At 49.7% G+C, this 15,064-nt stretch overlaps 2 protein-coding genes across 2 annotated transcripts in view; one reads left to right on the top strand and one right to left on the bottom strand.

Moving 5' to 3' along the window:
* The first annotated feature begins 2,044 nt into the window (after positions 1–2,044).
* On the top strand, positions 2,045–8,209 carry LOC144178146 (uncharacterized). The gene is made up of 2 exons (XM_077705717.1): positions 2,045–2,350; positions 7,661–8,209. Exons 1-2 carry the CDS (start codon positions 2,348–2,350, stop codon positions 7,913–7,915), a joined length of 258 nt encoding a protein of 85 aa, XP_077561843.1. The 5' UTR covers positions 2,045–2,347; the 3' UTR covers positions 7,916–8,209.
* A 1,073-nt stretch (positions 8,210–9,282) lies between these two features.
* Positions 9,283–15,064, bottom strand: part of LOC144178145 (uncharacterized) — a 317,073-nt gene continuing 311,291 nt past the window's right edge. Inside the window, exon 8 of the mRNA XM_077705716.1 lies at positions 9,283–12,196. Within this exon, the coding sequence (XP_077561842.1) occupies positions 12,158–12,196 (39 nt within the window). The 3' untranslated portion in view covers positions 9,283–12,157. The remainder of the gene's footprint in view (positions 12,197–15,064) is intronic.

The following is a 15,064-nucleotide window of genomic DNA, read 5'->3' as shown; positions in this document are numbered from 1 at the left end:
TAAAACGCCTATATTGTCCGAGAAAGGGACTATGAGAGCTCACAGGTTTCCGCTTCTATGTCCCCCTCGTCTCCTGCGCTCTATTTTATCTACATATAACCCAACCCCCAGCGCAGTGCATCAAACCGAGCTCTGCAGCTGGTGAACCTCCCAGCCTTTCCATTCACTTTTCCACCTCTCCTTCCTGTTTGGACGCGCTCTAAGCCTATGAACTGCACTTTAGAAACATTGGACCAGAAGATTTTCATCGGCCTATTTTATGTCTTATACCGCGGCTGGTCGGCATATACTTTTGGGCTGCCTGTAGCGTTGTTTTTACTTGGAAACGGCTTCGGGCTCAGCGAATGGCAATGGTGCGCCGCATGTAACCCGCATTAGGACCCTCGCTTCTCGGTCAGAATTCCGCAGCAAAGGCTGACGCGTTAAAGGCTCGTTTCTGTTATCGAGAACGAAACCTTTGCAGCCGCCGAATTACGTATTTAGCAGTGATAGCCTGGCAGTAGAAATAGGGCAACTCGATGCGCACAGGTTACGAATAATAAAAGTCCCAGCAACACAATATCGTTCTCCACGCACTATCTTGAATGAGAAACTACATATAGTCGCCAAAGCGAGATCATTCGTATCAAAATAATACAACTGGGCAATGGCAGATACATTTGATGTTCCTGCAATGACACAATGACAATCTTGCCTGACAGGCACCCGTTTAAGCGGATTTACATTATCGTAGTCGTTGTGTAATACCCTACCCTGTGGGGGTGCTTGGGAGGAGGCAGGGCGTGTTCGAGATTAACTGATAATAGCTCGAAAAACCCCTTTTGCTCACCTACGCTAACCCACGCTAAAAAAGCAAAAGCCCACTGAGAATGACTCGTTCTTTATCATGTCGTACTATCGAGAACGCGCAAAACCAGCCGCACTTCGCGTCTCTTTCGCCGCTTATCCCGATGTGAATAAAACCCGGACTTCGCAGTGCTCTGCAGTGTCTTGCACTGTTTGCTAGAGCAACTAAATCATTCCAGGTAGCACCGCCGCCGCGTCTGGCCGTTGAGAAAGCTTTTCACTGCAGGTTGCCGCGAAGTTTTATAGGCGCAGACCACCTCCAGTCCTTGCCCCGGCGGAGACTATCGAACCATGAACGCGTCACGACGCACGATAATAACACGGCGGCAACACACCAACGCACTACACGGGGGCTGTACGTTTTTGCATCTTAGCCCGTGAATGAGATTACCGGTCCGGCCCTCCGCACATCGGCGTTATTCTGCCCCGAGATGTTCCAAGGTTCCTCCCATGTGATACAGGCCCCGGATGCAATTACCGAGCTGCACGTTAATATGCGCACACTTGAGGTGGACGTAAAGGAAAGCGCAATTACAACAGAGGAATTGCAAAGCAAGGTCGATCGCCCCGGCGGCCGCTTATCGTTTACTCCCCCTATTGGCGAAGAGGTGGCCGTTATAAACACAGATTTTGAAGCTCGTACATCATGAGCGCACGCAAGCTGGCCGCCCCAGACACCCGCGAGCCGTTCCGGGGCAGTGAAGGTTGCCGACTTGTGAACGCGAGGGAGAAGGGCTGCCAGAAAAGATGAAAAACAACGGAAACCGGGAGAATAATCTTGAACTACGGTGAGAGATCGTGCGATCTAACGCAATCGCGTAAACCCGCGCGCTGCGTGCATGCAGGCAACTTTGATCCACATATCGGTAAAACCGGGTTAACAAAAAACCAAGCACCTCCTCTCGGCTCGTCGCCGGTCAATGGGCGGCTGCGGACTGCGATGTTAGCGCCGTTTGGCAGAATCTCAATCAAGGATCGCAAGAACTGGCTTTTCTTCTTACTTTCTCGCGTGCGTGCATTTTCCGGGAGGTGAAATTGCGCTTTCTCCGCTGCAGCGCGCGCAGTGGTTGTCAGTCTCGTCGGCGAGACGAATACAGAAAGGAAACGGGAAAGGGCGTCGAAAGAGGGGAGGGGAGGGGGTTGAGGACAGGCCGCGTCCTTTAGGGGCTCGTCTTGTGGCATTGCGCGCTTTCCCAAGTCGGTCAGAGCTGTCCGGGCCTAGTTAGGCGCCCGCTGCCGGTGTAACCTCCGCCACCTCCCACACAACGGAGTCCCCGCGCTTACTCAAACCCTCTCCCGTTTTCAGTCCAGCAGGCGAAAGCTGCGCTCACGTCAGAGGACTCAAACCACGCCTATAGCACAGCGCACTTAGCGTTACTTCAGTCCTGCAGTATAAAAGGACTCGAACGGCGCCTTCGTGGACGCAGACAACCGTTGTACCTCGAAGGAATCGTCATACCCATTGGGCTGTGGTTTAGCTGAAACTCCCCAAGAGATCATCATGGTACGTTTTATCTGCATGCTCCTTTCCTGTGCTCCATCGCTTTATCCTCCCATGGAGGGCGTTGCCTTTCCCGACAGCATTTGCGGGTCCATGGGCTGTTAAGCCAGAATTACCTTCATGCACTTGAGAAATGATGAATTGTAATCCTTTCCCACTACGTGCCCTCACGACTAACTGGTTGTACTTTCGTAAAAACTCAAACTGTATAACAGAATGGAATCCACCATAATATTCAGCGATAATTCCGCTTGCAAGTTCCGTTTAATGAGAGTGTACCACACGAACACAGAGCTGGCAGTGCGTTCTCAAGTCGTCTGCCCGTATTCCACCAATAATGGTTTTTCTCGACCGCGATACGATCCTCTGTAAACCCCTGCTTACTTTAATGCCAACGTGGCGGGAGTATATCATTACTCCACATTCATACCCATTGATGTCTAAGAAGCCCGCGCAGCATGCGTGCCTCAGCAACCGGGGTAGCATAAATCTGCCGGCAAATATGCTGTGTAGAGCGCAGATTGATCGCTGCAATGACTCAGAGCCGAACACCAATCTGCCGTCTGCAGGTTGAAGCCTACAAGCCTCCTGTCAAACGTGTTATCAAAGGAGAGGTCGCTCGCGTACAACAGAACGCAGTGGTTAGTTAAGGTTAGGTCCTGGGTGCCGTCAAAGTAAGTGGAAGGAGTAGCGCATTTTAGCTACCTGTCAGCGCCGAGGGGGCAGAGAAGTGGAATTATTGAAATTTTCAGTTGCCCTTCTGGATGCTTTAAGTTCCTGAACCGCTCTGTGGAGTTCTGTACGAAAAGGGAAGTTAATGATGGAAATAAAGACAGGGGGGGGGGACAGAGTATGAAGTGAAAGCCAAGGTTGGAATTGAGGATTGAGGAGTGGGCAATTAATAGATTATAATTGTTCAGGAAATATTCAAGCACAGCAAGCCATTCCACCATAATTTGAATTTACTAGCCCCGGTGGTTATCAATGAGTCAACCAACGTGTAAACTGATGGAAGGACGATGATTGCCTGTAAACAACAACAACAACAACAAAACTGCCTGTGCCGGTATGTGCATTTTGGAGACGTAGCTAGCTGCACAATAGCCTGCATACAACCTTTTGTGTACTCAGGTAAAACTAGGAATGTCTTCTTTAATTCAGCAACATTAGCTATACAGTTCCAACGTATAGTCGCCTGCGCACTCCAGGCCTGGCTTTATTCAAAGTTTTGCCAGGTCCTCACTGCACTGTATAGGGATTTGAATGAAGTATCGCTTATAACGAAGACAGCATTCTGTACTGAGGACTTTATTATAATCACACATCACGGCCGACATTGCGTGGTCGACAGGCAGATTTTCGCTGTAGGCCGGCTTACAACACATCCCGGGCCAACATCAGAAACCAGACCAAACATTCCGAAGGGGGGCAGTGTGGCCTGCGCGAAATGTACAGTGCCGCTCTGCGTTCTTTTATTCCGCTACGCTTCCCCCAGTTTGGGCAGGGTTCGTAACAAGAGCCGCGTGCACCCATGCCGAGAATGAAAAGCCACGCCCGGTGCATTCGAGTTGGGCCATGATTTACGCTTACTTCGCCCCGCCTTTCTTTCCTAAACACGCGTGTTCTTGCGCTCGTTCCACGGCCAAGCCGTTTTATGTTCTGTCGGGTGCCACCGGTGTACACACGCGATGAAGCACGCGCTTCGATCGCCAACGGCAGCAGCGCCGCAATCCAGAGCGTCACGCGCCGCTGCCTGCCTCTTCCATCTGGCCATCTTCCGAGGAGGACCGGGATTTGATTTCGCCATTTCTTTTGGCGGCTGCGGGCTTGTTTATTTGCTTTCCCATTTCGTTCGCGTCTGAGTTCCTCGCCGTTATGTTGCGAGAGGGGACGCAGATACCAAACTCCTAAAACAAGGGGAAAAGAAAGGGAAGGTTACGCAAACAAACGGGGAAATGTGGCTGCGCCGCAGCAGCGGGAAGAAGATGCTACTTTCTTGTTTCTTTTTTCTACGACGGGTGCAGTGCGTATATGCAGTGCAAACGAAGCCCCGGTACTCGGCGAGTGCTGGGGGCGCTGTGCAGGTTTTCATAACCTAAACACGTTCCTCGTAAACAATGGCTCGCCTTGCTCGCTGTGTAGTGTTTGTGTAGGGATGAGGGTCGGCGTTGCAGCTCTGCAAGCGGCCTTCTGTTTTCTCCCACCAGGAGTGAACGTACAAGATCGGCGAGGAGCTTGGGCTGTGCGTCCAGATTTGCCGTGTTTGTTGAGATGCACTTTCCCCTTCGGTAGCGTAGGCGAAAACAAATGAAGACCCAAGAAAAAATTGTAGCTACCAGAAAAAGTATCATCCGAACAAATGTAAACTTTGAACCATTTATGTGTGTCATCCCTTTACCCAGTAACATTACATGTGTTCGAAAGATCTACAAACACAGGTTGACAAACTACAAGGAATTATAAAATATGCTTTTTAATGAGCGAACATGCCGGTTATCTCCTCTCAAACGTGTTATCAGTTTAGTCGAGACGTTTTTTGCTCAGTCATTTCATCGAAACAATGCTTCCTCTTTGCGAACACACTAGTGTACTAAATATGCACGTTCACTTCAAAACAAGGAGTCTGTTCTCATTTTCTATAGGTTATAGGCTATGCGAAAAATAAGAAAGATAAGCACCCTGCGGGTTGGCGGTAGTGATTGAGCTCACAGCGGACGCCAGCGAAATTCAGGCAGCAAAGGCGTAGAGGCGGTAACATGGTACTCGTTATCGCGTCGCAAAACTGCGTGCATTCGGATCTTGCTTCAGAGCACGCCGTCGCAACCGCAAGGCAGCAACGAGTGTGCTTTTCAGTCAACGGGCAGAACTGCCAAAGGTCGGTTTGATTTGATGTGCTGCCCACGCAGAGGTACAATCGCCTGGGCACCGTGTTTTTTTTAGAATGACTAAATTTTCCGCTATGATAAGGCGTGGCTTGTTTGCCGCAGCGAAGAAAGTTCAAATAAAGAACTGTCTTGCATGAATTCTCCGACTTCCCCGCGACAAAACAGCTGCCCGGCTCTCTGAAGAAACGCCCGGCGGCTGCACTGGCCCCGTCGTTCGATGTCTTGTTCAATAGGCTACGCTTCGGGTATATTTCAATGCGCATGCAAGCACTGCGTGGTTCGAACACAAGATACCAGGCGCAGTCCCAAGCTTGTGGGCATACTCTGGAGCCGGGCACAGTGTTGTAGACGTACACATGGAGTAGCACATGCCCACATAGGTGGCTTGGACAAAGCTTTACGAAACCTTTAACCAACTCAACCGTTCCGCTAAGTCAAAGAGTTCAATCAATCAATCAATCAATCAATCAATCAATCAATCAATCAATCAATCAATCAATCAATCAATCAATCAATCAATCAATCAATCAATCAATCAGTCGATCAATCGATCGATCGATCAATCAATGCCCAATCACTTAGAGTCGTCTACAAGAAATCTGTGCGCGTGCTCTGAAGCGTAGCGCAGTGTAATATACGCACAAAGAAGAAGAAAGCAACCTTGTTTCCACAAGGAACTGCTAGTCCTGAGCTCCCGGAATGGTCGAGCGCGTATCGGACAACGCTTCCTAAGCATGAATGTATGCTGAGTCTGATGCGCACAAGCGAAAGAGGAGAACAATACATCTGGGGGTGCCCAGTGATCCAAATAAACCAAAGAGGCTTGCTTGAGCTTCCAGAACCGATGTGCATCAGATCGTTCAAATCATTTTCTTTCTCGGCGACGTCCCGGAGGCGTCCGAGCTGTTCTAACGGCCAGTGCTTTCCATTTTTGGATGTTACATTTGCCCGATGCGGCTCTTGTAAGGAGCGGTTTTTCTGTGCCCATCTCGAGTTTGCTCAATGTTCGGCGAAACTAGGCAGTGCATACAAATTAGGCCAATCACTCGGAACATGAATCCCCAACATCACGAAGGAGGAAGATAGGGCAGGGCCAAAGCGCTAGACAAGACGTACGGCATCGACGAGGAAGCAGTGTATACAGACGCAGCAAGCTGCAAACAAGAGAGCAATGGTGGCGGTGGTGACGACAGGAGACTAATGCCTCACCAGCGCAACCATTCCCGGAACTACGAGCCAAGAGGCGGAAGAATAGGCCATAGCGCTGGCTATTACTAAAACCAAGGCAATTACGATGATCTCCGACTCGCAGCAGGCATACAGAAGTTGCACTGCGGGAATGGCGACTTCAGCAGCACTCATGGGCGCAAACCCCCCAAACCGGAAAGTCATGATAGTATGAGCCCCGGCACACTCTTCCCTCGCGGGAAACGGTTTCGACCACGCGATGGCCTGCGCACTCGCCAACCAGGCCATGGGAGGAGAGAGCCTGACCCAACCCCCTTTTTCTCCTACCGGGACATTACCCAGCACTACCGGCTAGAACGAAGGATCTATTCACCGCCACATCCTCAGTTAAGTAAACACCAAGGATCCACGCTTCGTCTTCTTCAACCCAACACGTTCCCTCATCCAGTTCGATTTCATTAGCAGCACACTAACCAGCATTCACCGCAATGCAAGCTCTGCGGTAAAACAGCCTCCCTGAATCACGTAATCTGGGAATGCAGTCAAAACCCGGAATTGCCACCCCCTTTCTCTAGCTTGGGAGACTGCGCTTCCATCGCACACCTCGCCGACCAGGCCATGCTGACGGAGAGGGCGGAACATGCGAAGAAAGCGATTGGACTTCCGGACTGAGAAGGCACTCCTACGTATAAATGAGCTAAAGAAGAGTTGCTCTCTCTCTCTCTCTCTCTCTCTCTCTCTCTCTCTCTCTCTCTCTCTCTCTCTCTCTCTCTCTCTCTCTCTCGGCGAAACTTCTGTAATCAAAAATAAAAATCAAGGACGATTGCTGTTTCTCCGAGACCGCATGCAGCTTACGAATCCGGAAGCAGTAGTCTGTACTTCTACGAGGTGGCAACGAGGGCTGGCAGTCAAGAGCAATGGTCGCACGACAGTTCCATTCTAGGCCACTTGTGCGTTCTTTGCCAGCTGTGGCGCTGAAAGTTTTTCTTTCGTATGCCTTTCGTTCTTTTTGCCAAGTTGCGATGGAGCAAAATTTCAACTTTCTATGTTTAGGCAACTTTTACACAAGGGACGTCACAACAGCTAGAGTGTATGATCAAAGGAATATGTCATCCTTAGTTTAAAAAAACCACAGAAATAAACCTTAGCATCTGAATTGCGTAGGCCAGATGACGTTTACATTCCTTCATGTAAGGGGGCAACATTCAGACATCATCACCATCACTCCTACTCTCTGCAGAAGTTCCTGTGCCTCGCTCTCCTGGTGCTCTCGGCGGCGGCAGTGGCTTACGCTGGCATCTTCGGAGGCGGCTTCGGACGTGGAGGCTACGGAGGCGGCGGCTTCGGTGGGGGCGGTTATGGTGGCGGATTCCGCGGAGGCTACGGCGGATACGGCGGCGGAGGCTACGGCGGCGGCTTCCGCGGAGGCTACGGAGGCGGAGGCTACGGAGGCGGAGGCTACGGCGGCTTCGGCAAGGGTGGCTGGCACGGATAAGAAGGCCCGCCGACGACGCTGGCCTACGCATGCGCAGGACACCGCGCATGCCCGTTTTCCTGAGGACTATTTGTTTTTGTTTGCAAAAATAAAAATGAAACCACAAGAAGGTGTCTGATCTTATTTGCCCGCCAGTGGCAAGGTCGCTGTATCCCCAGTAGTCTGTAATCAGGAACCACGAGTAGAAGAGGTACTAGATAACGACATTAATGTACTCTTCTTCAGGACCTGATTACCAACTTAAGGCACTACGCCCTTCCTTATACAAAAAAAAAACAAAAAAAAAAAAAACCCGAAAGACCAGCCGACTTGACACGAAGTGTTTTTAATTTTGTGCTCACCCTTTCCCTCGATTGAAGTGCACTTGACCACGAAGTTGTACTTCCGTTATTGGTTTGGGTTGCACTTTTTTGCTACTTTGCTGCTGCGGTTTGAGGCAGTGATGGGCTCTAGCTTTTCCTGAAGAAAAGAAAGGTACCTCGAGATATAGACTGAAAACCTGCCCTGAAAGCGTAGGGTCAACTCACCATTCTGTTTGCGTCAAAATATTTTTTCAGGTGCTTTTTTATATGGGCGGGCTCTGAACAAAATCCGTTCGCCCGCTCCAGCTTCAGGGCATTTCTCTTGGGAGCCAGGGAACCCTCTATCACCCCTTTCCGCCATTGTTTCCTCACCTTTTCATTCACGGGAAACACTTCGAAAGGAATTCCTTTTCTGAGGAATAAAGGCTTTAAAGTATTGGCGCGCGTTTCGCGACGATCCGTGGAGACGTGTGTACACAATGATGATTTTCACTTCCTAAGTCCACATCAGCGTTCACATGCGTGGTAATCGAGTACGCTGCAGCGGTCGTTATTATCATTTCGAACAGCGGTTACGCTGTCGCGCTAATAATGTTTAAACGCAAAGTAAAACAGGGAGAGAGAAGGAGAATACATAGTTTTAAATGTTTTTAATAATTTTACCAGTGTTGAAGTTGCGCCGTATATTGTTTGTTAATTGCCCTGCGTTTGAAAGGCTTCCTGAAACAAAGTTGACATAGGCGCGTGCTTATTGAACCCAGGGTTTAGGCTGCACGGCTTTTCGAAAGAAAGAAACGAAGACAGCTGGAAGGCATCATGCCAATGATGCCGATATCCTCTACAAAACACTTCTACCGATGGCTCTCCCGACCGTTCTTGAGTCTAGAGCGGGCGAAACTTCATTACTATTATTATTCAGCAATGTCCTGTATTTCGCAGGCTTCAAAACGCGTTATGCGTTTATATAGACGGAAGGAAATAATGAGTCAGCGGACTTGCCCCAGTGGCGTGAGCGCCACTGGAGCGTGTGACAGCAGCAGGAACAAATGACGTTGACATAAGAAGTGGAAGGTGTGCATAGCCTTTACTTACACTTACAGAAGCGTGAAACATTGCACACGGGCGGGCATCCTCTCTTTTTTTAAAGTGCTTCATTCAAAAAGAATCGTCGCGGGACGTGTGTGAAGCCGCTTGAGAAGCTGCTGGTCAGATTGGCGAAACTATTCTGAGCGTCAGAATAAACTTCGAGTTACGCTGTAAAAGGAAACACCATGGAATTGTGTACACAGCCATTTTTGGACGACCGGTTTTGGGGAAACCCCCAAGGTGGAAAAACTTCCCGAGGAGGAAAAATTTGACATTCACCTGAACTGCAGCCATATGGGATCGGCTGGCTTTCCTTGGCGGCCGTACGGCTGTATTTCACGTAGGTGTCAGGCTTTACCCCCACAGGAACTTGCTCCATCTCTGGGCTTCGGCTAAACGGGTCGTCTTACATTTGTCCCACACTTCATGTTGACCGCTCTCGAGATGGGAATGGTTAGGAGTGTATTGGTTTGGGCGAGTTGGTACATCTGGCGTATTGAAGCGCAAAAAAGACGAGGACAGGAACACAGACGACGACACACAGAGCGCTCTGTGTGTCGTCGTCTGTGTTCCTGTCCTCGTCTTTGCTGCGCTTCAATACGCCAGGGAATGGTTAGCTTAGTTAGTAGGCGACTGCCCTAGACAGACGGTTGTACCGAGTTCGAACCCCAGAACAGGACGAGTTTAAACAGCGAAGTTTCCCAGGAAGCTGCATATATTTCCTTTGTAGCCGTAAGGCTGCACTACAGGTTTGTGTCAATTTTTGTCTTCACAGCCATTTTTCGTTCGCCTCAGCAGGGGTGTTGCATGAATGCATAGCCAAAAGAAGCACGCCTTAAGATGATCGCACAAGGGTCACAAGGATTCTATTCCGGCTAAGTTGCCGCTGCGGATAAATGTCAAAAATATATAGCCTAACCTACCATCTGGAATCAATAGAAGAAAGAGATGGTGTTTAAGAAACATTTTAGTAAATTTACGAACTTTAACTTATAGCTGCACTACATCGCTCGACTCTCTGCGGTTATTTATTTTACTATGTAGTGAAGGCCTAAACCTTCCTTTATGTGTAAACACAGGGGAAAAAATGTTAAGCGTCGGCCATCTCCCGCGTTGCCGCGGTTTCGCAATTAGCACGGACTTTTAGAGTAGTTGGATGGTATTTTTATAAAATATTCTCAATGTTGTTGGTAGCCTAATGCACTATCACCATGGTCTGTTTTTGCTCAGTTACAACTTCTGTTGCATGCTATGTGTGCTCAAAATTTGTTAAATGACGCCTGTCGCACTCGACTTGCAAGCTGTCGTTGCACCAACGTCCCTAAATTGGGTGAGAAAGATTATTAAATTTTGGCAGTTTCACCCGCTGCTATAGATTAATTTAAACTACCTGGGGATCTGTGCGCCTAAATATCTCGTTTTCCTGAGACATTTTCAGGGAAATGTTTTAGCGGTAAGGAAACTGCACGCTTTCACCGACTTTTCTCGTTAAAAAAGAGCGTACATAGAATAAAAACAAGGAAGCTTAAACTAAAGGTTGCACACTCTAAGCCATAAATTGATGAAGTGATTGGACAATATTTAAACTAACCGCTGTGTCTCTTTAAGGCGAGGAAATGCTAAAAAAAGCTTTGTTTCTCTTCTTGTGTTCACAGTAAAGCTAAGTGTGGTTGCTAATGAGAATCATCACTGCCTTATCGACCTATCTCCACAGGCCCGCATGTACTTCCCATTTTTTCCATCTTCCGAGCACCTGAAACGTTTACATATTTGTTGACTTGGTTAAAATACGTCTATTTCAGGTTTCGCGAGCAACGGCTTACGCCGCGTTTCAAAAGAGTGCGAGCTCCCGGGAACATTACGGAATTTCAATTTTATCGAAGTGTGAAATCCAACTGCTTTGCATTAAGCGAACGTTTCTAGTATTTCTCATTTGTTACACTTTACGATGTCTAGGTTTTACGAAGTTTGACATCCAGGGTGTCTACTGTATTTCACAATCGCCAATTCCGGGCACTCCAAGTGCAGCGGTGAGCTGAGTGCTGTCCCACGCTAACGCGCCGCAGCAGAAAGTGTACTCGACAATGCCACCTGCTGACGCCGGCGCGTTGATTACTTATTCAAAAACCGCGATACAATGGCAGATGGCTGCTTTCTGGGAGAAGCAGCCATGCGGATCACAGTTCACTCAATATCGGCACAAAATCGACGCATTCCTCCAAAATATCTCGGCCGATTACTCCTTCCCATGCCTGGCAGGTCAGAACGCGTCTCACGGCTACCGCGTTTCCAGTCAGCACGGCGTAAAAATTTACGCTATTACCATAATGCATGCTCCCGAACACTCTTCCCGACTCGCTCGTTCCACAGAGTACGCCCGGACGACACGGAGCACGTCGCCCTGGACTGGTCGCTTCTTGGACATACACGGGCTGCTACAGATTCCTCCCTGTACGGATGCAGGCGGAGGAGCGATTGGCTGAAAACGCCTCAAGAAAATGCGTGACAACGCGGACCTTCGGTTTCGTCCAACCTGGATTCCTACATGCTTGAAAATCGCTCGCGTGCGCGCGGTCTGAAGCGGAACAATGCAGCGTCGACACCGTCACATTCCCACTGTTTCTCGCGCGTTCGTTCGATCACGTCTGACGCCTAGAACAGCACATCTTGGTCGCTGCCGTCGTCATCGTCTTCAGTTGCTTCCTACACGCTGGTTTACTACAGTTCTATCTGGTGAGCGCTACAGTCTTCTCTACCAATCGACACTTGCACACGGCGTCGAGCGAGACCCAGCGGAAGCTCATCCCGGCCGCCCACCGAAGGCTGCGACGATCCGAGCGCGTCCAATAACGGCTCAGTCGAAGCTGGGAGCTGCTTCGTAGCCGGTGGCTTCCTGCAAAGGAGGGCGGGAGGAGAGGGGAGGGTTCGACAGAACGCTGAAAGCACCTGTTCGTACAGGGACGCGCGGGAATTGCTCAATAATCGGTAGGCAGATTTTAGCGCCGCTAATGGTTATCGATCCCACACCTAAAGGGAAATGGGCATTTTCGCAACAGGCGTGGGGGAACAGCAGGCGTTGGCTGCAGTTTTCATTAATTTATTCGTTAATGAGAATCGCTGGCAGAGCAATCCCCTCCCTGAACGCGCTGCGCAGCCGGTGTGGAGTTAAGCATTGTTGGTGTGTGCACGTATTGCCCAATTTGAGAGCCGTTTTCGCACGCCTCCGTTGCGTGCAGCTACTGTTTGGCTAATGATTACCAATGGGAACATACGCCCGCCGCACGAACACGGCGTGAGCGGTGTGCGGTATGAGTACGTTATTGGCTGGAGCGAGTTCATCACATCTTAAATAAAAAGTCCGGTTTTATTGAATGAAACCGAAAAAGTGTTAAAATGTATCAGCATAACAATTTCCTGGGTGCCTATGCGGAGTATGTGTACTGCAGATGTTGGCATCTACCATCCTTTTATACCACGACGAGAACGCGATTATCACTGCAGCACCGGGATGGCGACGCTCAAGTCAATCCCTGCGACCGTTATTGCAGGTAGATGTACCCTTTCAATTAGGCGGGATCACGGTCTCTTCTCTCGCGGAACGCGGTGTTAAAAGGACACTGAAGTGAATTTGTAAAGCTCCCGTTTTTGCTTGCGCTGTGTAGACAGGCTCAAATAAACATACTTTTCATCGTTTATCGGGTCGATCAGGCGGAGTTTATTTCATAAAGCCCGAAAGAAGAAAAATTAGTGCCCTTCCACTCTGTGAAGAAGGATGACCTGCACAGCTGGACGAAGCCCACTTGAGTGTACGAAACAAAACACGTTTATCGTAAATTGCGATGGAGAATATTTCCTAGCCAATAACTGAATGAACCTCTGACGTAGCCAAGCTTTGTTGTTGCAGATAAACATGGAACTGCCTGTGTCTCTCCCGCGTCGTAAGCATCTTACTGCTTGTGTAAGGACGGGTTCAGTCTGTTGCCGCAACTGTCGTAATAACCTTAAAGAATGGCGTCATTTGACGCTTGAGCCAACTGAACTGCGGGACACGACATTTTTTTACGTCCACAGATCACGACACGGGTTTTGCGTCGGTAATCTGAACCTAGCCCAACACACAAACCCCATCCGCTCTACCACTAAGGACTCCGGACAGGTCCCTTTGGGCCGTCTAACATCCGCGTTGAAATCTCGCACCAGCCCAACGTACATGCCATCCATCAGTACGGGCATGCAGCCTGTAGCTGCGCGTGCACGCCCCCCATACTCCCTCCCACTATTCTCCACTACAAACCTGCGCACGCATAAGCCGGCAACCGGTCATGTGCGCGTGCTTAGAAGTGGCCGACGCCGTCGAAAATATCCCCTGAAAGCCCTCTGAAGAAGTGACATTGGCTCACGCCGGCGTTCCAAGCGGGCAACTTGCTGTTCATCCTGCAGGGATTCGTCGATCGCTACTCCACGAGCTGAACTTCAGGCGGTAACGGCGGTGCCAGCAGCTTTCCGTTGTTTTTGCCCCCATTCGCGCTTGTGTTCGGGCCAACGCTTCGGTTCTTGCCCTTCTCCCTCCAAACGAACGGCATGCATCCGTCCCATAGCGATTTAAAACCTGGAAGCCCCCGAGTTCAATTTTCGCGTGCAAACATGTGGCTGTCCGTTTTAGGGGGGGGGGGGTTAGAGTGATACTGCTTTGCAGTAAAAACTATGAAATCCTGCTATCCCGCTATGAAGCGGGATTGTCTATGAAATCCCGCTATCTTGCGGAAGGTTGGCCAAACGGGGCCGCTGCGTCAACGAGAGAGCCAGGAAACATGAATTGTAACTTGGAAAGGATAGCGAGCGCATTTTCCCACCCACTCTCGTGCCTGCGGTTGTAAGCCACGCTTCAAGGAGATAAAAATACTAATCAAAAGTAAGAACAGGGAGGTGTGAGAATTAGCTGAAGCGTATTATATCAGGGAGAGAGCGAATGAGTGTGTAAGTGATACTTCGACTGCTCTGTATACTAGCGAAATGAGTTTTCTAAAAAAACGTGCATCTGTGTATGTGTACGTATCATCTGTGTATGTGTACGCTCCTTCTGTCTCGCCCTCTCTTTTCCTATGGAATATAAGCACATGCGTAGCCGAATAAAATAGTTGGAAGTTAGCGCCTGTCTCGTCTACTCTGTTTCATCGCTCGTGTCTTTTTGCTGCGCTCCAAATCACGACCACATGGTACCAATGGTACAGCCGGCGGCGGCGGCGACGCGCTGCGAGGTAAGCGAACAGTAGCGCGCGCCGCCGTGCGTTCGCTCATGACTTCCTGAAGCGCAGCAGATATGCGTCGTGACCGAGAATACTGCCGTTCGTCCTGCGCAGAAATTTCTCACTAGGGAGTATAGTACTCGTCAGTACAGTTTTTTTTTTCTCTGCTCGCCGTAGAGTGTTCGGCTCTGTCTCTTCGTCGTCGGAATGGAGGCAACTATCCTGCAACTTGTTCGCCAGTCGCGCTACTCCGACGATGCCGGGGCCTTATTACTCGTGCGGTTCGGTCCTGTAACACCGGTCATTGTTTCCTTCGACACAGCCCAATCCATCATCGCGGAATGCGCGGAACGGTCAAAACATGGACAAAGCACAAGCTGAGAACAATGCCCGCTTTTACACGCGCACTGTTAGAAGTTTTTGCCTGCGGACGCGAAAGTTCCGCGGGAACTTCGCCACGAAGAGCTTCGCTGCAAAACGCATCAGCAAGCGCACACAGGAGCCCCTGCGACAAC

Source organism: Haemaphysalis longicornis, unplaced genomic scaffold, assembly GCF_048455015.1.
Source record: "Haemaphysalis longicornis isolate Haplotype H1 unplaced genomic scaffold, Haemaphysalis longicornis Haplotype H1 scaffold_4, whole genome shotgun sequence".
Classification (NCBI taxonomy): domain Eukaryota; kingdom Metazoa; phylum Arthropoda; class Arachnida; order Ixodida; family Ixodidae; genus Haemaphysalis; species Haemaphysalis longicornis.
The sequence above is the reverse complement of the archived record's forward strand: the minus strand, read 5'-3'. Positions and strand labels throughout refer to the sequence as shown.